General features: G+C 39.9%; 1 protein-coding gene across 2 annotated transcripts in view; it reads right to left on the minus strand.

Moving 5' to 3' along the window:
- AKAP10 (A-kinase anchoring protein 10) overlaps nucleotides 1–25,371 on the minus strand; it is an 81,776-nt gene that overhangs the window by 15,342 nt on the left and 41,063 nt on the right. For both annotated transcript variants that reach the window (XM_045984291.1, XM_045984292.1), the window contains exons 5-12: nucleotides 23,400–23,498; nucleotides 18,450–18,534; nucleotides 17,522–17,645; nucleotides 16,301–16,437; nucleotides 13,239–13,383; nucleotides 10,932–11,105; nucleotides 5,921–6,030; nucleotides 2,922–3,004 (exon numbers count right to left, since the gene is read on the minus strand). In XM_045984291.1, the coding sequence (XP_045840247.1) occupies nucleotides 2,922–3,004; nucleotides 5,921–6,030; nucleotides 10,932–11,105; nucleotides 13,239–13,383; nucleotides 16,301–16,437; nucleotides 17,522–17,645; nucleotides 18,450–18,534; nucleotides 23,400–23,498 (957 nt within the window). The remainder of the gene's footprint in view (nucleotides 1–2,921; nucleotides 3,005–5,920; nucleotides 6,031–10,931; nucleotides 11,106–13,238; nucleotides 13,384–16,300; nucleotides 16,438–17,521; nucleotides 17,646–18,449; nucleotides 18,535–23,399; nucleotides 23,499–25,371) is intronic.

The raw sequence follows: 25,371 nt of genomic DNA on the forward strand, positions 1-25,371 counted from the left end.
ACCACGAACCTTGTTTCCCTGCCTCTCCTCTCAAACCCCTCCATTCTACTTTCCAAACAGTTTCAAAGCCACACCTTTAAAACACGAATCACATCCTGGGACTCCCCTGCTCCAACTTCCAACACTTTCAACTTCCCACCATGGTCTGTGAGAACTGTCCGAAGCCCACCGCCTCCTCCGCTCATCCCTCTTCCTCCGCGCTGGTCTTGCTGCTGCCTGACCGTGCCCGGCTCTTACACTTCAGGGCTTGTCTTGGTCCTTCTGCCAAGAACCCCTTCCTGCGGGTCTTGCCAGGGCTTACTCCCCCATTTTGCTCAAGTCTCTACTTGAAATGTGACTTCCTCAGTTGAGACCTTTCCTGACAACTATTTTCTTTCTTTCTTCTTTTCTTTTCTTTCTTTTTTTTTTTTAAAGTAGGCTTCAGGCCCAGCGTGAAGCCCAATGCAGGCTTGAGCTCACAACCCTGAAATCGAGACCTGAACTGAGCTCAAGAGTCAGGTGCTTAAATGACTGAGCCACCCAAGTGCCTCTCCAGACAACCACTTTTATTTTTTTTTTCTTTTAAAGATTTTAATGTGTTTATTTATTTTAGGGAGAGAGAATGTGAGCAGGAGGAGGGGGAGGGAGAGAGAATCTCCCAACCCTGAGATCATGTCCTGAGTCAAAATCAAGAGTCAGATGCTCAGTCAAATGAGCCACCCAGGCGCCCCTGACAACCACTTTTAAAACAGAACTCCCCATTATTCTTACGTTTATACGTGTGTGTACACACACACACACACACACACACACACACACACACACACAGTATTTATCTGTTTACTGTCTCTTCCACTATAATGGGAGTTCCACAAGGGCTGGAGATTTCCTTTGCTTCTCAGAATCTAGAATGACAGACGCACAGAGCAGGCACTCCTATCTTAGAACGAGTAAGTAAATGCGTCATATGAAGCGACTCAATAAACAGAATGAGCAGAGATAGAGTGTGGGGAAAAAGTTTCTTGTACATCCTTAGCTGCTAACTACATCTCCTGATTTGTATGCATGTGTATAGGTCTGTTTCTAGCCCTGGAAGCACCCAACACCCGTACTCTAGAGAGGAGCACTTCTTCATGAGGTGTCAGAGGAGTAAGACCAGCTTTTCAAGAAATTAATGAGCTGAGAAATTCTCTTAATCCTGGAGACCATCATCCTCCCTGACAGAAGCTGAGGACAACGCAGAGCCCCTCCCGGCCAGTCCCGGCAGAGCTTGTCCAGCACTCCCTCTGCGTCAAGGCCACCAGTAACCTCTTCCTCTAGTTCAGGTCTGACCTAACCAAAGACGCGGCTAGACTCTTGAGTTTGACGGCGGAGTCCGTATCTTCTAATATGAACGTGAGTGCCCAGAGTCACTCAAAAATTATTTACTGACTGAGCTGTGAAGACCTCTTTCAGTCTTTAAACTTTTCCTGACTACATACCTCAGACTTCTTTGGCAAAGTAGGAAATAAAATCAATTACGTAAATACACTAAAAGGTGAAACAGGTAACAGGTCCTTTTCTTGGTCTAAGTTATTTCAACAATTGTTGCATTTTTTGCTTACTCTGTCAATGCAGTCAATGTCAAAAGTAGACTGCTCCTCAACATAAAGTGGTGTGATTCATTCAAGTAACAGCTGCATTAAAAAATAAACATAATATGGGGTGCCTGGCTGCCTCAGTCAGTAGAGGAGCACGCGACTCTTGATCTTGGGGTAATGATCTTGGGGTAATGGGTTTGAGCCCACGTAAAGTTTACTTAAAAAAAAAAAATTAAAAATACACATAATAGGAATGTAGTCCTATTAAATTTAATAGGAAGATTAACAATAGCTCTTAATTTTAAACACATTATCAAAACAATATTTTTTCTTTTAAAAATTTTTTTGAAGATTTTATTTATTTGAGAGAAAGAGAGAGGGAGCGAGTGTGTGTGCACACAAGTGTGGGGGAGGGAGCAGCAGACTCCCCACTGAGCAGGGAACCTAACGTGAGGCTTGATGCCAGGACCCTGAGATCATGACCCGAGCCAAAGGCAGACGCTTAACCAGGCTACCCAGGCGCCCCTGGAGCATTTTCTTCTTACAAAAGTTAGTATCTTTTACTCAAGACAATACTGCCAATCCAATCACACTGAAAAATTTCTAGACCCCAAGTGAATGGATCCACACTGGTTTCCAAAATCTTCCTGTTTACTTAAGACAAATTGCTTGGAAGTTGAGATCAGTCACAAATAATGTTGTCAAAAAAGACTTCTAGGTTTAACAATTGACTGAGCACTCTCCTGCTGATTAAACAAAGCATTTGAATTTCAACCTATTATTTTCCACAAATATTTCATAATAACTTTGAGCAAACAAGAGGAAATTTAATGAACTAAAGGGCATCAAAATAAACATTAAGTCCAACCCTGACTGGGTCTTCAACACCCTTAAATGGAAAGGTGACAAATATTCTTTCATACAGATATGCCTTCTGTCATGGTGAAGCACGTTCAGGAACTTTCTTTTTTTTATATAAAATTTTTAAAGATTTATTTATTTGACAGAGATCACAGGCAGCTAGAGGCAGGCAGAGAGAGAGGCGGTGGGGGTGGGGAACAGCAGGCTCCCTGCTGAGCAGAGAGCCCGACGCGGGGCTCGATCCCAGGACCCTGCGATCATGACCTGAGCTGAAGGCAGAGGCTTTAACCCACGGAGCCCCCCAGGCGCCCCGGTTCATGAACTTCCATTCAGGGAGATGCAACTACACACAGCTCTTGGACTCAGTTGTAATATAAACACAAGTGAGAGGTAAGGCAGTTATTTCACAGGATAAACTGTTTAAATCTTAAATGATCCTTCACTTACAGTCAATGACTAGTGTGAGTGAAGGCTTAACACAGAGTATAAAACACCACAAACCTTTTGATTTCTTTACATCAGGTTCAGGTTCAGATTCTCGGATGAACTGCCCCAAGTCACTTACTCTTCCAAATGTCATCTTCCTAAATAAGTACAAAAAGAACATGATTTCTAACAATCAATTTTAAATTAAGGAAAGAAAAATTAAAAAAAAATTACAATAGCTCATGTCATTCACAGCAAGGCTTATTTCAACTAGAACCGTTCCCCAAAGAAAGCAAAATAATCTTTAATTCAATGTAATTCTATTCAAAATCCCAGAAAGGTTTATGAAACATGATGCGTGAAGAGATAGCTCACAATTCTAAAATCTACATATAAGAGAAAAGATGTAAAAGTCAAGATAATTTTGTAAAAGATTTAAAAAGGTAGGAAGCTGCCCTAGATCAAAATGTGTATTATAAAGTCATTATACATAATAATTACACATCCTATAAGTCTACAACAATATAAAACAAAGTTAAAAGGCAAAGAAAAAGAACACAGTGAAAGATCTTATTTAATAGATACTACTAATCAATAATGAAAGCTAAAAAACATAGAGAATTCCAGTAAGTCACTAAGAAATCATCCAAGAGAAAAACATAAAAAGGAGACAACAGTCAGTTCATAGGAGGAAAACCTGAACTACCAACAAAATGCCGAAAGCAGCTTACTCTCAGGAGCAGTAGTCCAGATTGGTAAAAAGTCAAATATCTGATGTTATTTAATGTCAATAAAGATGTGAAGAAAATTAGTATTTTTATTAATGGGCGGTAAGAATGCAAAATATATATACTTTACAGGGTAAATCAGTAAGATCTATTAAAACTTAAAATCTGCTTCTTGGTATAAGGAAGCATAATAAAAGGAAGTCTTCTGCTATTCTGTGTATAACAGTGAAAAACTGCGAACACCTTCAATACTCATCAATACCAAAAGGGCCGAATAGTGGCCACGGTGATGAGCTGTAATTAATACTGTATGTAGAATACTACACATAGTTAAAATGAGATAAGTCTGTATAAACTAACAAAGAAAAATCTCCAGAACTCACTGTGAGTGAAAGCACAAGATACCGAGTAGAGTGTGATGTCAATTACATAGATATAAGCAACCAAAAATACACACCATAATGTTAACAGTGATTATCCTGAGTAGGAAGGGGAGAGAATGAGTAGTAGTGTGTGTGACCACAGGGGACATTAGCTTTATCTATCAATTTAATTTTTATAAGGTATTAATGTATTTGTAATTAAGAGGTAAAAAAGAAAAAGAAACTCTGTGATGCCAAGGTATTATTTCACTTTGGGCACAGTGGGTCTTACTTTAGGGCTACTGTTCCTAGAAAGTCATCGTTTCACATGTGGTTGCAATACACCAACGGATACAAATTTGTCTCCTTTCAGAAAAATTTCAAGAAGATGCCAAGACCATAAAGCTAAAATGAACACTGAAAACTATCTTTAAAGATGAAGAAAAATAATTATTTCTCTATTTCTGACCCATTTTATACACTATCTGTTAAAATGTATTTATTTTACACACCAACAAACTTACAGAAGTAAACCATCTTGCAGCTGACACTTGTTTTTTTTAGATGTTAGTTATTTGACACAGAGAAAGAGAGAATGAGAGAGAGAGAGCACAAGCAGGGAGAGTGGCAGGGAGAGGGAGAAGCAGGCTCAATGCAAGGCTCAATCCCAGGACTCTGGGATCAGGACGTGAGCCAAGGCAGCCGCTCAACTGACTGAGCCACCCAGGCACCCCAACAGACTGTCTTAAGTAAGGCTGTAAGTAGATGAACCAACCATTCCCTAATAAATACAACCTTTGCTAATTAAATCCAAGAGGCTGACTGTCCACCATTTTCGGAAAGACAAGCTAAGGATTACGACACCGACTCAGCCACACTGGGCTTCTTGAAGACAACGTGGTCAAACAGGCCTCTATGTACTTCCCAGTGCTTTCCAGGATTCCTTGGTCTCCCAAGCATCACTGTTACCTCCTGATAGAACTGATTAAACATGCTGAAATCCCTTTTTTATGGTGTTGCCAGGACTGGGGTTGGGGTAGGGTAATCGAGAACTGACACAGGTTAATAGGCTCATCAGGCCATGTTAGGAAAGAGTTAGTGATTTTATGATTCGATCTGTGGTAAAGGCTGGTAGTGGCATGTGCTATGAACTGATGTCCTTCGTTACAGGATAAAATAAACACCCAATTCTTAAATGCAGAAATAATTTTATTCCATTTTCGTTAGTTAGTCCATAATAAATGATGCTGGCGTCTTTGGTTTTTATTTTCATTAAAAAAAAAAATTTTTTTTTTAAACCAGAATTTGTATCTTTTATTTCTTATTTTTTTATAAACATATAATGTATTTTTATCCCCAGGGGTACAAGTCTGTGAATCGCCAGGTTTACACACTTCACAGCACTCACCATAGCACATACCCTCCCCGATGTCCGTAACCCCTCTCCCCGTCACCCAACCCCACCTCCCCCCAGCAACCCCCAGTTTGTTTTGTGAGATTAAGAGTCACTTATGGTTTGTCTTTTATTTTCATTTTTAGTTTTAAGATAGAGACTTTGAAATAGCTAACATATGAACCAAATGAAATATGAGAAGAGACCGTGCCTAGAACGTCATACAAACATGATACTCATCAGCCTTGCCTAGTGTGGGGGAATGATGATGGTCGTATTTATGGAGGGTTTACTAGCTACCTGGCATGGTTACGAATGCTTTTCATGTACCTCTTTTAATCCCATAAACAACCCAATGAAGTGGAGATGAAAAAACCAAGACACAGAAGTTAAGAAGTTTGCCGATAAGTGGCGGAGCCAAGATTAAAACCAAGGAAGTCGCTCCTGAGCCTCCACTCTTAACTGGTCTACCGTATACTCCATGTAAAAATGTAACAGTAGACTAGAAACAATTATTAAATTTTAAATAAAAAAATACAAGATGCAAAATTCAGTAGACTTGTAAAAATTCTCGACACCAGTTAAACTTACCCCGCGTATGTCCGCTGATACAGAGATTCTGGGTCCAGACTTGCAGCATCCACAATTATCGCTTCATCAAAATTTTTCAGAATTTTAACACTGGCTTTTTTCATACTGGACTGCAAGAGAAATTGTAAAATTAATAGTTATTCAGGAATCAAACAGTCCTAAGTTTGGATTATGACAGAGTTGTACAAAATCTTCGGTATTTGAAATACACGTAATTCTCACTCGACTTCATCATTATGGGGATGCTGAACAGCAATGATTATGAAATTACACCTCAAAATACAACTACGGGAGGAAAGTACAGTATTACAATGTACAACATACACATTTATTGCCAAATCTGTTTTCTTCATGATCTAAGGTCCAACCAACACGCTATCTTCACGGGTGTCACACTCCCAAGTGTTCAGGACTCGCATCCACCCAGACACAGTTCAGCTAACTTTTACAAATAAACATGAATACTTCTGACTTTCGGTGAGGCTAAGTGACAAAGGAGAAGCTAAAGAAAATTTCTAAAATGACCAGCTAGATGAGTATAGTAAGTTCCCCTCCAGCATATCATCTCCCACTCCTCATCCCACAAAAAAGTCAGAATTGGTATTTCTAGGCAATACCAGAGCCACGGGTTTTCCTAGATATTCCACCTCTAAAAATTCAATTACAGCCAGACTTAGCTCCACAGAATGACTAATATACAAGAATATTATTCACTGTAGCATTGTTTAAAATAACAAAAGATGGGAATGTGCTTAATATACATGACTGAGGTATAGGTTAAATTAAAATAAAAACTGAACAGACACTTATTATAGAACACACCCTACAGTGTGGGGGAGGGGGTTCTCTTTATGTACCAAGAAAGGTAAATAATTAAAAAGAGGCACCAGGACGCCTGGGTGGCTCAGTTGGCTAAGCGCCCCCTGTGGGTCCGTTCGGGTCCTGCACTGGGCTCCCCGCTCAGTGGGGAAGTCTGCTTCTCCCTCTGCTTCTCCCCACACCCCCGGCTTGCGCTCTCCTTCTCGCTCACTCTCTTTCTCTCAAATAAATTAAAAAAAAAAAGTATCCAAAAGAAAATTGTTAGAGCTAACAAATGAATTTAGTAAAGTTACAAGGTACAAGAACAGCATAGAAAGTTTATTCCTATGCATTACCAATGAAGAATAAGAAAATGAAATTAAGAATAATTCTATTTATAATGGCATCAAAAAGAATAAAATATTCAGGAAAAAAAAGACCCATGGAAATACAAAACTTGTACACTGAGACCCACAAAACAATGATGAAAGAAATTAAAGACAGCTTAAATAAATGGATGACATCCCACGTTCATGGACTGGAAAAAGACTTAATACTGTTAAAACGGCAATACAGCCCAAAGGAATCTCAGAGTCAATGAAAACCCAATCTTAAAATTCATATGAAATTGCAAGGGACCCAGAATAGCCAAAATAATCTGACAAGTGAATAAAACAAAGTTGGACGACACACAGTCCTGATTTCAAAACTTGTAAAGCTGCAGTAATCAAAACAACGTAGTACTGGTGTGAGGTACATGTAGATCAATGTAGTAGAACTGAGAGTTCCAGAAATAAACTGGTGTATCTAACGTCAAATGATTTTTGACAAAGATGCTAAGATCGTTCAATGATAAAAGAATAGTTCTATCAACAGATGGTTCTGGGACAACTAGATATCCACATGCAAAAAAAAATAAAGTTGGCCCTACCTCACACAACATGCAAACTATCTCAAAATGGACCAAAGGCCTAAAACTCTTAGAAGAAAATACAGGTGGGTATGGGGAGTGACTGCTTAATGTTCCATTTGCGAGGTTTCCAGTTGGGGCGATGAAAAAGGCTGGAACCAGATAGTGGTAACAGTTGCACAACACTGAATATACTAAATGTCACCAAATTAGACACTTTATAATAGTTAACTTTGTTAGGTGAATTTTATCTCAATTAAAAAAAATTGTATATCTATATGCTTACAATGAAAATATAAGAAAAAATTCCCTTTATAATAGTATCAAAAAGAATAAAATATTTAAAAGAAACTGAAGAAATACAAAACTGATACTTGAAAACTACAAAATGTTATTGGAAGAAATTAAAGAAGAATTGAAATAAATGAAAGGTATCCTATGTTCATGGGTCAGAATATTTAACATCGTTAAGATGGCAATTCGTCCCAAATAGATCGATGGAACTGATGTACTTCCCCATCAGAATCCTGGCTGGAATCTTCACAGAAGTTGACAAACTGATCCTTAAATGCATTTGAAAACTCAAAGGACCTCCAATAGTCAAAACAATCTTGAAAAAGAAGAACTAAATGGGAAGACTCACTTCCTTCCTGATTTCAAAACTTGTTACCCAAGCAAAGGTCATTAAGACAGAGTTAAACAGTTATCATTTGAGCTAAGAATTCTACTTCTACGTGTGTGTGTATATGTGTGTGTGTGTGTGTGTATGTGTGTGTGTGTGTGTATGTGTGTATATATATGAGAAATGAAAACCTATATCCACACAAAAACTTGTACAGCAGCATTATTTGTAATAATCAAAAGACAGAATCAACCCAAATGTCCATCAATTGATGTATAAACAAAATGTGGTATGTGTGTACAATAGAGTATGATTTGGCCATAAAAGGAATAAAGTTCTGGGGTGCCTGGGTGATTCAATCAGTTGAGCGCTGGACTCTTGATTTTGGCTTAGGTCATGATGTCAGGGTCCTGGGACTGGGCCCAGTGTCAGGCCTCCCGCTCAGTGCAGAGTCTGCCTTCTCCCTTTGCCCCTCTCCTTAGCTCATGCTGTCTGTCTGTCTGTCTCTCTCTCTCTCTCTAGTAAATGACTTTTTTTTTTTTTAAAACCACCACCACCAACAACAAAACAAACAAAAAAAAGAATAAAGTGCTGATACATGCTAAACATGGCTGAACCTTGAAAACAGCACGCTAAATGAGAGAAGGCTGCTGCAAAAGACCATACATCATATGGTCCCCATTATATGAAATGTCCAGAATAGGCAAATCTATAGAGACAGAAAGTAGATTAGCAGTAGCCTAGGGCTGGAAGAACTGGAGGATATGGATGGTATTAGTTAAAGGACACGGGGTTTCTTAGATGAAAAACTTTAACTGGCTTTGGTGACAGCTGAGCAACTCTATGAATATACTAAAATCACTAAATGATACAACATGAATGGGTGAACCGTATGGTATATGAATTATATTTTAATAAAGCTGTACCGAAAAAAGAGTACATACAGACTGATTTCAATTATGTAACTGAATAGGTAAAACTAACCTATGCCATCAAAAATCAGCATAGTAGCTATCCTAGCAGGGAGGACAGTGACTAGAAGAGGGCATAAGGGGGTTTATGACATACTGATAATGTCATGTTTCCTGATCTGGATGCTAGATACACGGATCAAGTCTGTTTATGAAAATTCTTCAAGCTACGTATCGTTGTGATATACTGAGTTTTCTGTATATATATTATACTTCAACCAAAAATGTAAAAATACATTTTAAGGTCAGCAGCTAGACCTTTTAAGTGCTGAAATAACAACTAAACATTCTAGCCTATCTCAAAAAGCAAAATGGCAACCACATTCGGCAGGTCACCAGCTATATAAATAGGAAGAAAATGTACTAAGGAGAGCCTTGTTTGTGGTGATAAATAGCACTGTCACAGAAACTAAGAAAATTTATCCAAGGCCCTGTGTCTGAAGTGTGGGGCGCCTGGGTGGCTCAGTGGGTTGGGCCTCTGCCTTCGGCTCAGGTCATGATCCCAGGGTCCTGGGATCGAGCCCCGCATCGGCTCTCTGCTCAGCGGGGAGCCTGCTTCCTCCTCTCTCTCTGCCTACTTGTGATCTCTGTCAAATAAATAAATAAAATCTTTAAAAAAAAATCTGAAGTGTTATGTATGTGTCAACAGTGTGATGAGAAAATAATTATGCTACATTATGCTGAAGAACACTAGACAGGGAACATGTTCTGGCTCTACACTTACTGCATGATTTAATACAATTAGTTAACTTCTTAATATTTTCCTAGATCTCTTCTCTTGGCGACAACCCATTTCATCCAATCTGGGGGAGAATCAGATACGGTTTGATCTAGGAAAGCACTCCAAAAAACCGAAAAAGATTAAGGAAATGTACAACGGCACTACAGTTCAAAATGAAACCAGAAACTCTTCAGTGAAATATAATATTAAGAATTGTTAATAAGGGGCGCCTGGGTGGCTCAGTTGGTTAAGCGGCTGCCTTCGGCTCGGGTCATGATCCCAGCATCCTGGGATCGAGTCCCACATCAGGTTCCTTGCTCAGCGGGGAGCCTGCTTCTCCCTCTGCCTCTGCCTGTCACTTTGTCTGCCTGTGCTCACTCTCTCTGACAAATAAATAAATAAAATCTCAAAAAAAAAAAAAAAAAAAAAAAAGAATTGCTAAGAATTATTCTAGGGGGGGGTTCCTGGGTGGCACAGTCGGTTACGTCCGACTCTTGGTTTCAGCTCAGGTCTGGTCTCAGGAAGATCAAGTCTGCTTCGCTCAGTGTGGAGTCTGGCTTGGGGTTGTCTCTCCTCCTCTCCCTCCCCCTTCTCTCCCTTCTGCTCATGCTCACATGCTCTCTCTCTCTAATAAATAATTAAATCTTAAAAGAAAAAGCATCTCAAATGTAGTCACTAAAGTTTCCCAAATAATTCCACAAAGAGCTCTTCAGAGGTGATAAATGCATGTCGTGTTATCTGATTACTGAAAGCCACAGGTGGAGTGTCGGGCAGAGTCACGGCCTGAATGAAACCACACAGTACCTTCCAACATAATACACTGTCAATCACTACAGATATGTTTATTAAGACATAGAGTGAGCAGGCTAATTTTCTTTTCTACTTCGTTTCTTCTACAACAAAAACTTCCAAACCGTATCTGCTACTGGTATTTGAAGGAAAGGATCCGTACACCTCTCTTCTGATCGCCAAGGCTAACTGATGAGTACCTGAGAAGCCGAGCTGTCCGGACCACCGGGATGAGCGTCATCAGGAGGGCCCAGAGAGCCGTGGGCAGTCAGGGAAACATTTCCTCCCGGAAATTCATCTCCTCGGACTGAATGGATGAGATCATTCAAATACTTATAATAAAGATTGCTGGACAAAAAGCCGGGCAAAAAGACCTGGAAGAGAGGACAAGCATCATTTTAAAGGTCAATTCAAATACAATTAAAGCTTTATTTGAAAACAAAGTTTTACGCACAACTCTACCAGCTAGCACACAGGACTTTGCTTTTCCTTGTTACACTCCAAGTATTACCCCTTCGTGTACAGTTTATGTTGTGACTAAAATTATGAGTACAATTTATAGGTGTTCCCCCCATCAAAAGCTTGCCATAAAACTATTACATAGACTTGATATTTAGACTTCTTAGTGACCAGAAAACATGCAGGGAGTGGATCTAATCTGAAATGAGATTTTTCTGGTTATAAAGTCTTTATGTATATTATTATTATTTTTTTTTACTTCTGAATTGATTTCCTTAAGATAAATTATCAGGTGTGTGATTATTGAGTTAAACAGTGTGAGTGTTTTAGTTTGTTTTTTTTTTTGAAGATTTTATTTATTTGAGAGAGAGAGAGAGCATGAGAGGAGAGGGGTCAGGGGAGAAGCAGACGCTGGGCAGGGAGCCCGATGTGGGGCTCAATCCCGGGACTCCTGGATCATGACCTGAGCCCAAGGCAGTCGCTTAACCAAGTGAGCCACCCAGACGCCCTGTTTTAGCTTTGATATATATGGCCAATTTACTCTTCAGAAGGATGTTGTCAGTTTATATCACTGGCAATATATCAAGGTATCTGTTTTGACATAGGTTTTCCAACACCAGGTATGTTTTTCCAAATCACTGTTAATAAGTGCATAATGGTAATATGGATGTTTTTATTTACATTTAAAAATCATGGTGAGCCTGGTGGTGGGTATCATGGAGGGCACGGATCACATGGAGCACTGGGTGTGGTGCATAAACAACATCAAAAACTAATGATGTATTTTATGGTGACTAACATAACACAATAAAAAAAATATTAATGATGCTGAATAAGTTTCCACGTTTATTACTGGCATTTCCTCCTACCAACTTTTCCTTCAGAGCAGTTCGCACATGACTATAAGCCGTCTGTGTTCAATGTGTGCCTTCGTTACAGACAGAGGTCCTGGAGGGCAGAAGCCACGTTGTTTATCACTGAAACGCCAATACCTAACACAAAAATTCTCAAAGTACCGATGAACAAATTATCCATGTCTTTTTCTCATTTACCCACTTGACAGTATTCTTAAAGTTAGTGTAAGTTCTTTACATATGCACCTTTTATAATCAATATTTTCATTGTTCTTCTCTGTATTTTAATTTTCTTTTATTAAGAAAGTTTACATTCTTTATATGATACAGATTTGGAACTTTTCCTTTACGATCAGAAAGATTTTAATTTTAATCATGAAAAAATTTTCATCTCTGGGCAATAGCTGATGCTCTATTCAATTTACTATGAGCTTTTTAATGATTTGATTTTTATATGTAACTCTTCCATGTTTCTGAAATTCAGTTTTTACATGTATTATTCAACAGTGCTTACTTAATCCTTTTCCACCTAGATACACATGACCTATATAAGCAACATAACTTTATGGGCTTCTCCTGGGCTCTGTGCGATTCCTGGTCAAATCTGCTCTAGTTCATGAGAAAAAGAAATCATTCACAAAGTCTAATACCTTATTATTAAGCTATTTTTTCCCCTTATTATTAAGCTATTAGTGATACAAGTTAAAATATACGAAACTAGCGTTCAAACCTCGTTGACAGATACTGATAAAATGTTTGGATCATTTTAAGCAAATTTGCCCAATACTGCTATCTAATTATTTTTGAAAATTTAATAATAACAGCAGTAATAATAGCCACTAACGTGTTTTAATGCTTATATGTGTTGGACGCAATGCTAGTAAGAAGAACTTTACATGTCTTACCTCATTTTCCTCCTTAAAATAATTTTTAGGTAAGTATCCACATTATCTGCACTTTAGAGGATAATGGAAACCGGAATTAAGGCATTTCAGTAACAGCCTGAGGTCACTTGGCCTACCAGGGCTAAAGTAACACACAGCAAGTCAGACTCAAGGCCTCTGCTCTTAACCTCTATGCTCCACTCCTTCAACTTTCCAATTTTGTTACGTTTGGTTCTTTCCCGTGTTCTGTTTTCTGGGTTTCACCAGTAAAAACTTCCCGCAGGTTAATGGTTTTGAAGTTCTTGGTTACCTTCTCCATGGTTGTCCAGGCCTGACGCAATGGAGTCGTGAAACAGTTAGGGAGCGGCCCACCTTCCCTGCAGATATTGGATTCAATCTCTAATCGTACAACATCATCAAATCCAAGAGGATGCGTGGCTTGGAGGGAGAAGTACCTACGGTATAAAGACAGCCGAAGTCAGACCAAACTGCCTCGCCGGGATAAGCGACTTTTGCCACCTACTCTTCTGCGAGGCTCCTCGATTCGGCCTGCGGACGAAGGACTTGAGGGCCGGCTTCTAGACGCCATGCTGCAAGCCCCAAAGGTTATCTGGGCCAACTTGCTACCTTTCTTTGTCCTTCCATCTTCCTTAGTTCTTGTTTCAAGATCACTTAGGGTCAGGCTACAATGAGACTAAGAAACCAATCACACATATTTAATGGGCCCCTATTCTCTGTTCAACACCCGGGAGACAGAAATGGACTTAAAAGAGGGTAAGACACAGTTCTTCCCTCTGGAAAGGGAGCAGAAAAGATCTCTGCATCGGACACAATGAGAAAACACCACTGTAGCTACAAGGCACAAGTCAAACATGCAGGAATTCAAACTACGATAGCGCTGAGGGTCAAGTAGACGGATTTCACGTATTGGGATAAAATGACAGGACTTGATGAGGAGTGGATGTAGAAGGGAAAAGGAGTAATCAATGATAACTCAAAGATTTCTAACTTCACTAAGATATGATGCAAAACTAGTGTTTTGCTAAGTGGATTATAAGGTAGACACCAAAAAAGGATTAAAAGCAAAAAATATATGCATGTCTCTTCCAAGCATTGTAGGGACTTCCAAATCTTGTCTATGATACAAACAGAAAGACTGATCAGGTAAGACTGTGATGACACATTCAGAAGATACAAAACCAAACAGGCATGGGGGCCTGGGTGGTTCAGTCGGCTGAGTGTCCAACTCCTGCTTTCGGTTCAGGTCATGACCTCAGGGTCACGGGATGGAGCCCACCGTCGGGCTCCACGCTCAGCAGGGAATCTGCTTGAGATTCTCAATTCTTTCCCTCACCGTCTGCCCCTTCCCCGCCTCATAGGCTTGCTCATACTCTCCCTCTCAACTAAAACAGATAAATCAATCAATCTTTTAAAAACCTCGAGAACTGGGATTGGTGAAGTCAAATCTGGCACAATGAACTTGACAAAGTGCCAGTGCCCGTGGGCTGCCACACAGCGATCTTCATTTAAAAATGGCGCCCAATGTGAAAATGGGAGCCGTGGGCAAGCAGGGTCTCTGCTCTGGGGGGCTACTGAACTCCGGCCAGGACCTTCGTACTAGCGCCACTCTTCTGTTTTAGCATTAAAATAAAACTTAAAAAATTTTTTTTGTTATTAGCCTTTTTTAACCAATAGTCTCCCAACTTATAAAAATAAGTTGGCAAATATTCCTCCATGATTTGAATTTTGGGGCACCCCAGACCAAACTTCTAAAAGAGAACACTTGCTTTTTCCAAATCCGTATTAGCCATGTTTCTTATGTAATATTTCCCACAAATGTATTATACTAAAACGAACACTGGGAGAACATGAAGAACGGCAATCCAGCTCAAGTTCTGCCACTAACTTGCCCTGTGACTTTGAGAAAAAAGAGTTTTCATTTTTTTGTCTGCAAAATGGGAAAACTAGACTAGATCCCGAATCTGGCTACCCATCAGCATCATCTGGGGTATCTTCTAAAAATAAAGATTCCTGGGTCATGCCTCAAACGTGCTGAATCAGAATCTCTTAGAGCGGAGGGCTGGAAATCTATTTTTAACAAGCTTCCAGCTGGTTCTTATGCAGACAGCCCAGCACGGACCCGCAGAGCAGTGTTCAGGAACTGCTGACCTAGATGCGCTCAGCTCTCCTGCAACCCTGACATCCCGTGGTTTTCCTCCACTGTCGAGTTATCCTCTCAGCAGCTGCTTGTGGGTACAAATAGCACATTACTTTTCTTTACAGAATTAAGAAAAATTAAATGAAAATTAAAAGAGTGACATAGCTGGGGGTGCCTGGGTGGCTCAGTTGTTAAGCGTCTGCCTTTGGCTCAGGCCCTGATCCCAGGGACCTGGGATCGAGTCCGCATCAGGCTCCCTGCTCAGTGGGGAGCCTGCTTCTCCCTCTCCCACTCCCCCTGCTTGTGCTCCCTTTCTTGCTGTGTCTCTGTCAAATAAATAAATAAAATCTTAAAAAAAAAAAAGGGTAACACAGTGGACCACACACTTATCACTCGACTGACCAGATGTTTTCAGTTCTGTTCACTGTAAGATTTTGCCATCCTCTCATTTTCAATGAAGACTTCAATGAAAAACTTTTATTCAATGAGTAATAACTTGGCTGTGCAGATCTGCACCAGAAGTATGATACACCTGTACATAGATATCTAATACTCTTTACAATACATTCCCTTTAGTTTCATCTTCCTCTTACATTCCCTACCCAAGTTTTACTTACCCAAACTCGTTTCCTGAAAGTGCCACACCCAAAGTTTCTCCGACTTTGCTTGTGCCAATGCCTCTGTCTAGAATGTTCTTTCCCGCCTTCTCTGGCTAGCAAAATTCAATTCATTATTTTGGTTCCAATTCAAATCTTTCTTCTGTGAAACCTCCTTAACTCCACCACCGTCGTCCTTCTTGCCACACACAAACCTCCCATTCCCCTAGCAGAAACATTTTTTCCTAAGAATCCGAAAACGTTCCATAGGAAAAGCAGCTTTTATACTATTCCCTGTGAGCTCCTTGATAGCAAAAACTGGATTTGTTCGTCTTTACTTCTTTTTCTTTTTTTTTAAAGATTTTATTTATTTATTTGACAGACAGAGATCACAAGTAGACAGAGAGGCAGGCAGAGAGAGAGAGGAGAAAGCAGGTTCCCTGCAGAGCAGAAAGCCCGATGCCGGGCTTGATCCCAGGACCCCGGGATCATGACCTGAGCCGAAGGCAGAGGCTTTAACCCACTGAGCCACCCAGGCGCCCCTGTTCGTCTTTACTTCTGATATACATATCAAATACTCAATATTTGCCAGATGCTGAATACATTAATAAAACTCACTTGTCATATAAAATCATGGCATCGTTCTGTGCCTCCTGTCCATCATACTGGCCCTTTTTGGCAGCAAGTTGGGACTGGAAGTTATCTGCTGCCAACCAGAACTGTAAGATATTCACTGCATCCTCTTTTTCCATGTACTAGGAAGGAAAAATACAGAAGAAGAAAATAAGACTATCAACAGATTTCTCTAACCATCTCTAATCCATAACCCCAACCATTAAAAATGTAAGACATATACCAAAAAAAACAAAAACAAAAACAGATGTTCTCGTTCAGTTCATGCCAGTCAGCAATTCAGTCGCTCTTGTGACTGAAAAGTTGAAAATCATTCTCGTAGAGGGGAAAAAACAAACAACTAACAAAAACTCCACCACACTGCTGGGTACAAACTTAAGGGACCTGGAGTCAGGATCATAGTAAAGACGATCCGTGGTCCCTCAGTGGCTAACATACAAAAAGTAAACTAAGCAGACCAAGTCTTTTATACCCCATCACTTCCATCCCTCCATGCAGCCGCCGGAACCTGAACAAATGGGGCCTTAAACTTATGGGAAACAGAGGGAGTGAGAAAGCAAATCAACCAAAAGCTCTGTTTGTGGGAGAGCAAGTGTGTATCTATGATAATGATATCTACGTTATCTACACTCGTGCAAGTGTGTATCTACGTTAATGTTTTGTGAGCCCGGAAAATCCTCTCCTCTCTACTTAATAGTCATTTGCTTTTGCAACAAAAGAAATTCATTTGCTGAAACCTAACAAATATGCCTCAAAGAGATTCATCTACTCACTGCTTGAGAAATCCTATCAAGTGGCTAAAATAAAAGTGATGATAGCAGGAAAAAATTTACTCCTTTTCTTTCTCTCTTCTGAAGTCTGGTCTACAAATATGTGTGCACTGGAATCAAGTATCAAGTCGATGGTTTTAAAATGGCTCCAGATAATTAAAAATAGGCTTTATCTTATAAGAAGTTTACTTAAGTTTTCAAAATTAGAGTTATTTTACACTGAGTTTTCATGTTCTCTTTAATCTGACTGATATGCCATTAAAGGATTCTTGCCATTAGGTGTATAACTTAACATAATAAAATTATTTCATTCCAGTGATCTGTTTGGAAATGATCTGGCTTTTCCGTGTTATTTTCTATAGAGGGGGGGCCCCAGCATTTCTAGTTTAGAGGCTGGAATGCTCTAACAGAGTGTGAAAGGAAATGCAGACTTTACCTCAGAGAAATAAAAGAGGGCTGACTCACAGAAGAGAATGTCAGCCAGGTAAACAGTCCCACTGGTCAGCACTTCAATCTGGTATTTACAGAAATGGTGACTTCGCAGAAACTCACTAAAGTGCCTGCACGTGGACAAAAAGGGAAAATTTGAGGGAACGACCAAGGAAAGAGCTTAACTGGGAAAAATATACTCTTTCCATTCTGTGCCTGTATATCTTAAAAGCCTAGGTCAACACTACCTCCCTTCCCATGGTGTCGTCCCTGGTTCCTAGACTGGAAGTAATCTCTCCCACCTCTTAGAAACTTTGTAGCTTTCCTCTGGTATGTGACACAAGCCACCTCATATTACACGTAACCAAACAACATGCCCTACTCCTCTTAATAGGCTGTTAACTTCCTTCAAAGCAGGTACTTGATCTGACTATGCCTTGCAAAGAGCACCCTTTTCATAAATACTAAATGAATCAATATGTACATTTTTTCCCCTACGCGCATGCAACAATAATTCATCTGAAAAAAAACAAAACAAAAAACTTGGGAGGCAGTTTCAACAAATTTATGTGGATTTAGTAATAGAGCAACCATTAAGCTTAAAGCGTGCACTAACAAATTAGGGTATCGAAACCGAACATGTGCATAGCTTAAATAAATTCTAAAAGTCACACTACTCTAATAATCACCGCCAAATGACTTCAGAATTTTAAAACATTGTTTTAACTTAGGAAATACTAACACTAAAAACAAACGTGCTTTATTTTTAAGAGTTCACATAATTTATATTTAAGATACCACAGCGAAGGTAGTCTTAGATGTGTCTGTAAGATCCTGTAAACATTCAAAATACTTAAGTCCTCAAAAATCGATTCTTTGTAGTTGAGTGAACCCAAACCCCAAACCGAAAACGTGAAAGTGTGAAATTAACTTACTCTTGCTCCATTGCACTAAAGACTATGGACTGTGCCAAAATGAAACAGTTGGGATCCACCTGTCCATCTTCGCCACAAATCTTTGCTGTAAAAGAAACGGTGATACATTTCTACTAAATCCAAGCCATACACCTTTGTGGATCAGAGTAGGAAATAACTGGAGAGACATACAAGTCAGAGAGTTTTAAATGGAGCTAAGAAAAATACAGGTGGACATATCATCTTGAGGTAGGAAGTCTTTCTAACCATAGATATAAAAGCAGAAATCAAAAGATTCAATAGCATAAACTTAATTTCTATGCATTAACACACCCACAAAATTAAAAAGGCAAACTGGGGGGCGCCTGGGTGACTCAGTGGGTTAAGCCTCTGCTTTCGGCTTGGGTCCTGATCTCAGGGTCCTGGGATCGAGCTCTCTGTCGGGCTCTCTGCTCAGCGGGGAGCCTGCTTCCTCCTCTCTCTCTGCCTGCCTCTCTGCCTACTTGTGATCTCTGTCAAATAAATAAAACTTTTTTTTTTTAAAGGCAAACTGGGGTGGGGGGACGGGGATGTGCAGCACCAATGACAGTTTACCCTGTATATGACAGGTTACTATCATTCATATATATCAAGAGCTCCTACAAACTAGTAAGAAATGTCCCCAAAGAAAAATGAGGAAAGGACATGAAGAAATAGTTTGCAAAAGGGGTGCCTGGCTGGCTCAGTCTCAAGGGGATGCTCACTCGGGGTTGTGAGTTTAAGCTCCATGCTGGCTGGGTGTAGAGATTACTAAAAAAAAAAATTAAATAAACTTTAAAAAAAAAAAAAGAACAAATATGAAATAATATGCATGCTCACTAGCAGTCAAATAAATATAACAAGTTAGAATAAGGAGGCACCCTACTTTTTGTCTAGTAAATTGGCACAAAACCGTAACAATGCACAAGCTTAACTGTTTATTTAACACGGCACTGCCTGCTTGGGCAAGGACACGGGAAAACGGACACTAGTATTAGTGAGAATATACTGGTATGTCCTTTTCTGGAGAGCACTGGGAGTTTATAGCCTAAGCTTTACAAATAAACATGCCCTTTCAATCAGCAATTCTAAAACTGCCACTTAAAGAGTTACAGATAAAAAAGGTTTATCTGTAAAAAAGTTTATCAGAAAGTTGTTTGGTAGAAACAGGAAATGCGCTAAAATTAGGAATTACCCAAGTAAACCTCAGCACATCAGGAAGCTGGTTAGCCAGCTATTAAATATGGCTGGAAAAAACCATTCACCACAATGGCTGGTTTCACCTAAAGTTCATGACCTCAGTGAGACCTGAATGAAACCCAAGGATCGTACTACAGTTTCCGGGTCCATTTACTCTCTTACTCTGCCAGACAGCACACAACCCAGTTTCTCCTCTCTCTTGGAACACCTTAACGGCTCTTTTACTCTCTCTGCTGAGGACTCTGCTTCCTGCTTCATTAAGAAAATAGAAGCAATCAGAAAATTATTCCCACATCTACCAACCTGCCTGCACCTCGACCCATGCACCCTGCATTTGAGCACCGGACCCCATCCTCTTTCGCCTCCTCAAGACGACTTCTTTCTTACAGCAGTTGTCCTCTCTCCCCTGCATCGATTTTTCCTTCGCTGCTGCCTCACACTCACCAGCTAGAGTCTGCGTGCTACACACACACCTGTTTGTATGCTATGCCTCATATGCTCGTAACACATCGCCACAAGAAAACAAAACAAAAACCACTGTCTCTTGACTTAACATCCTCTTCCAGCTCATCTTTATAGCAAAATGCCTCTTAGGAGTTGCTCATACCTGCTGTCCTCACTCCGCCTCCTGTTCTAAGACTCCTCTGGCGAAGTTTCTGTCTCCAGTGGTCCACTGAAGTTAAGGTGACTGATGGACCAGCTGTCCACAAGGCTGGCAAGTCCATTCCATTCCTAGTGTTCATCTTACTTTTCATCTTACTTAAAATCTCAGTAGGATTTAACACACCTCTGATCACTCCCTGACTCCCAGAAACACTTTTCATTTGGCTTCCATTGAGAACTACTCTTCTGAGACCTAGCGGATACAGCAGAGCCGACTTTACCGGTTGCTCCTTCTGCGTCTCCTTTGCTGGTTCTCCCTCACCCACCAGACTTGTGAATGTCAGGCCTGCCCCAAGACACAGTCCTTGGATCTCGTCTGCTCACCATACTCACTCTGAGGATAATGTCATCCACGGCTCTAAACCCATCTATATGCTGATGACTTCCAAACACATGGCCAACCCAGGCCTGCCTCTCTCATCAACTCCTTGCACAGATATCCAACTGCATACTTGACTTTCACCACTTGGGTGCCTACAAACCCAAACTCCTGATTTTTCCCTTAAGCTATTACCCCTACAAATCTTCTTCATCTTATAAATGGCAACTTCACTCTCCCAGTTATTCAGGTTTTTCAAAGAAATGAAGTCATGCTTGATTCCTTTTTCCTTCTCACCCTGCTCATTTTCAAACCATCAGCAAATTCTATCAGCTGTACCTTCAAAATATTTTTTAACTACTACTTCAAGGATTTGCAGAAGATGAAGGAGGCAGCGGAAGCAGTTTCTGGGTTATTCTGAATCCCCATATAAAAAGGAGGTAATTAGACAGCAACACCAGAAACCCATGATATAACATTTAGAGCAAAACTAGGTAGGTGGGTACACAGTAAGTGTTAAGTGCAGACGTCTTTCAACTGTAACATATCTGAAGTACAGCTGTATTAGAATATTCCAACCAGGGCGCCTGGGTGGCTCAGTGGTTTGAGCCGCTGCCTTCAGCTCAGGTCATGATCTCAGGGTCCTGGGATCGAGTCCCACATCGGGCTCTCTGCTCGGCAGGGAGCCTGCTTCCCTCTCACTCTCTCTGCCTACGTGTCATCTCTCTCTGTCAAATAAATAAATAAAATCTTAAAAAAAAAAAAAAAAAAGAATATTCCAACCAAAAGAGGAGAACATGGGGAAGGATTAAGAAGAATGGAGCTCAAAGAGGAAAAAATGACTGGTCTGAAAACATATAGGTAATTAACATTTTAACTTTCTCAGATCCCTTAATCACTAAATATTATCAACTTATACTTCCAAAGATTATTTTCCCCCTCATGGTAGTATATCATTAATTTGATATAGTTTAAGAAAAAGAAAAAAAGAACTGAAGTGATATTTGTGGGGTTTTTTTTTATTTTTTTATTTTTTAGATTTTACTTATTTATTTGCCAGAGAGAGAAAAAGATAGAGAGAAAGGGAGCACAAGCATGGGGAGCAGCAGAGACAGAGAGAGAAGCAGGCTCTCCACTGAGCAGGGCGCCTGATGTGGGACTCGATCCCAGGACTTTGGGATCATGACCTGAGCTGAAGGTGGACGCTTAACCAAATGAGCCACCCAGGCGTCCCTGATATTTTTAAATGTAATTTTTTTGGCTCAAAAATCCCCCCTTTTCTCCCCTACCCCAGATAGTTTGGTTATTCGCTGGTACAAACAAGTCCCCAAAGGAATCACTAGCCAACCAATTCCCCGAAGAGTCAAATTCTCATCAGTCAGGGCACCCTAGTTGTATTATTATTATACAGGAAATGTTGGTCTAGAGAAGTCTGGAAGATGGTAGCAACAAACTCCCACATAAAAATAGAGGAATTACATAGAAAAGCCAAAACCCCATGACAACATCTGCAACAAAACTGGGTGAAAACCCAAAATACAAGCAAACGGGGACAAACAACCACTACCCACAAGACCTACATGCTAGAAGCATCTGTGTGCAAGAAAGAAAAGGAAAACAATGGGGCCAGCATCTGACGGACCCCAAAATAGCCAACAGTTGTTCACTAGGAAGTATGGTGGGCCAATTTAAGAACCACAGATCCGACAGGAAAGGGTTTTACTATCTGCAATGATGATCGAGTGCAAAGTATCTCTGGTGAAGACGTTAAGAGCCCCATGCTGGGAAGAATCTGTTAATGGCATGATTCATTTCATAAATCAAAAACACAAAGTCCTTGTAATAAAAATATAAAACTCAGTACTAGGACTTGATGGGAATATAGTATTTATTTAATGAACAAACAAACCACTGTCAACTGTGATTACAGGTGCACCTAAGGTCCTTCTGATACAATGCAGCCAAAACTGACAATTTTTTTCTTACTAGGACCTACAGAGAAACAGATTTATGTGGCACAGTATACATACATATAAATATATATATACACACACATACAGTATATATATAATATATATATAATATATATATATTATATATATAATTTATATATATATAATTTATATATATATATAATATATATATTATATATATATAATATATATATATATATAAAATGCCCTGGAATGATGTTTGTTTGCCCTTATTACTACTGAGCACTTCAATTTTTCTATTCTAGTCCTTTGTTTGGCAGGAAGGTAGGTCTAAGAGGAGACTGGTCTGAATTTACAGTTTGAAAGCACTGCCAAATAGCACACTACTTAATGTGGAAGCATCTGTTTTCAAATCCCGACTCTGCCGTGTCTGAGTCGTGTTACTTTGGGCAAATTATTTACCCTCTTTGTGCCTCTGATTCCTCATCTGTAAAATAATAACTATATTTACGTTACAACGTTCTTTAGAAGATTATAGAGTTTAGCCATGGAAAGTGCCTACAATGCTGTCTGGGACACACTGAGTACTCAATAAATGAGTGCTACTGTTATTTCCTTGCTGCTGCTGTTATTTGAATCAAAGTCTAAGAATTTGGGTCCAACATATAAGAGCGGAAAAATCTAAAGTGAGATACAGTGGATATATAAAGTGCTCTGAAAACAGACTGGGAAGGGATATGTTGAATTCCATGTTCATAAAAAATCTTAGTTAATAACCAAAAACATGCATTATTTATTTATTTATTTATTTTTGCCATAGCTTCAAGCACGGCTTACCTATGATGTCATTTCTCATTGCTTCTGTAATTGGTATTGGTTTAGCAGCATCTGGAGATATATATTTGGTAAAAGTATTCACTGCATCTTGTTCTATACCTGCAAGGAAAGAAGGGGACAACTTCAAAACTCAAAGAGCAACTTGGACGAGTAATGGACTAGAATCATGAGCAGCAGACCTGTTTCCGGTATGACCAAGCAAACACACATACAAATCCATATACGTATATTACAAATATAAATACGTATCACAAAGTATTTAGGACAAAACAAGCCTCCAGCATGTTATGTTTTCACTGTCTGGTTTGTGGAACAGAGTTCTATGTGAATTCCCGCCCTGACTCCCATCTAAACTAAAGAACTCCGCAATAGCAATTACTTCAGCATGTTCTCTTCCCAGGTTTCTTCTCCAAGTCTCAACTTGAAGGACTTGCACAGCAAATGTAACAGCAAGAGCTGTTAAAAATAAAAAGTTATTTATAAACCTACACTTAAAATATTTTACAAAATGATTTCACATTCATAAACACATCTGTTTAACTTTCAACGACCTTAGAAGGTTAAAACAATGAGTCTCAAAACTTTTGAGTCTCAGGACTTCTTTGCAACCCTAAGTTATTGAGGAACCTAAAGATCTTTCGTTAGTGGGATATGAAGATATTAGAAATTTTTAAAAACTGGGGTGCCTGGGTGGCTCAGATGGTTAAGCCACTGCCTTTGGCTCAGGTCATGGTCCCAGGGTCGTGGGATGGAGTCCCGCATCAGGTTCTCTGCTTAGCAGGGAGCCTGCTTCTCCCTGCCCCCCCCCCGCCCCCCCGCCGCTCCCCCTGCTTGTGCTCTCTCTCCTCTGTCAAATAAATAAAATCTCTGAAAAAAAAAATTAAAAAAAAATTTTTCTGACTCCATTAAAATTAACATTAGCAAATCTTTTCTAAATTAACAGATACATTTTTTTATGGGAAAAAAACCGATTTTCCAAACAATAAATTTCCAAAATACATTTCCAAAAAATTAGTGGGAAGAGGGCATTATTGAACATTTTTGCAACACTCTGTTTATATTGATAGGAAACTGCTATGTTTTCATATCTGCTTTGGCATTCAATCTGCAGTGTTATTTTGTGTTGGCTGAAGTGTATTTTCATACAGTGATATAATACACACACACACACACACACACACACACACACACACACAGTCTTCATCCTTGTTCCTGGCAGAGAGCTTCTAAAACCCCTGGAATTTCCTGAGTGGTAGGGGTGAGAGAAGCATATTTTGTTATTCATAATATGCCCCTTTCAACCATAGAAAAGTTTATGGTAATGAGGTGACTTGCAGAAATGGGGCTGGTTGCCAGAGAAACCAACCATGTGATTACAGAATGAGAACTTTCAGCCCCACTCCCCACCCTCCAGGGAGAGTGGAAGAGCTGGGGGATCATCAAGTTAATCACCAATAGCCAGTAATTCAACCAATCGTGCCCACATTATAGAACCACAAAACCCCTGAATGAAGTGGTTCAGAGAGCTTCCAGGATGCTGAGTGCATCCATTTGCTGGAAGGGTGGCACATCCCAACCCCACAAAGACAGGGCCTCCAGCACTTGGGATCCTTCTTGACCTTGCCCTCTGCACCTCTTCACTTGGTGGTTCACTTGTATACTTTATAACATACTTTATAATAAACCAGTAAAGTGTTTCCCTAGGTTCTGTGAGTTATTATAAAATTTTACTGAACACAAAGAGAGGTTGTGGAAACCCTGGATTTATATAGCTGGTCGGCCAGAAGTATAAGTAAAAATTTGAGACTTGCAGCTGGCACCTGAAATGGGGGGCAATTTGTGGGACTGAGCCCTTAACCTGGGAGGTCGGCGCTACCTCTGGGGAGTTAGTGCCAGAATGAATTAAATGGTAGGACCCCACAGAGAGAAGAATGCTTGGTGTGAAAACTCACACATATCAGAAGCTTTGTGA

Source organism: Meles meles, chromosome 18 (genome assembly GCF_922984935.1).
Source record: "Meles meles chromosome 18, mMelMel3.1 paternal haplotype, whole genome shotgun sequence".
Classification (NCBI taxonomy): domain Eukaryota; kingdom Metazoa; phylum Chordata; class Mammalia; order Carnivora; family Mustelidae; genus Meles; species Meles meles.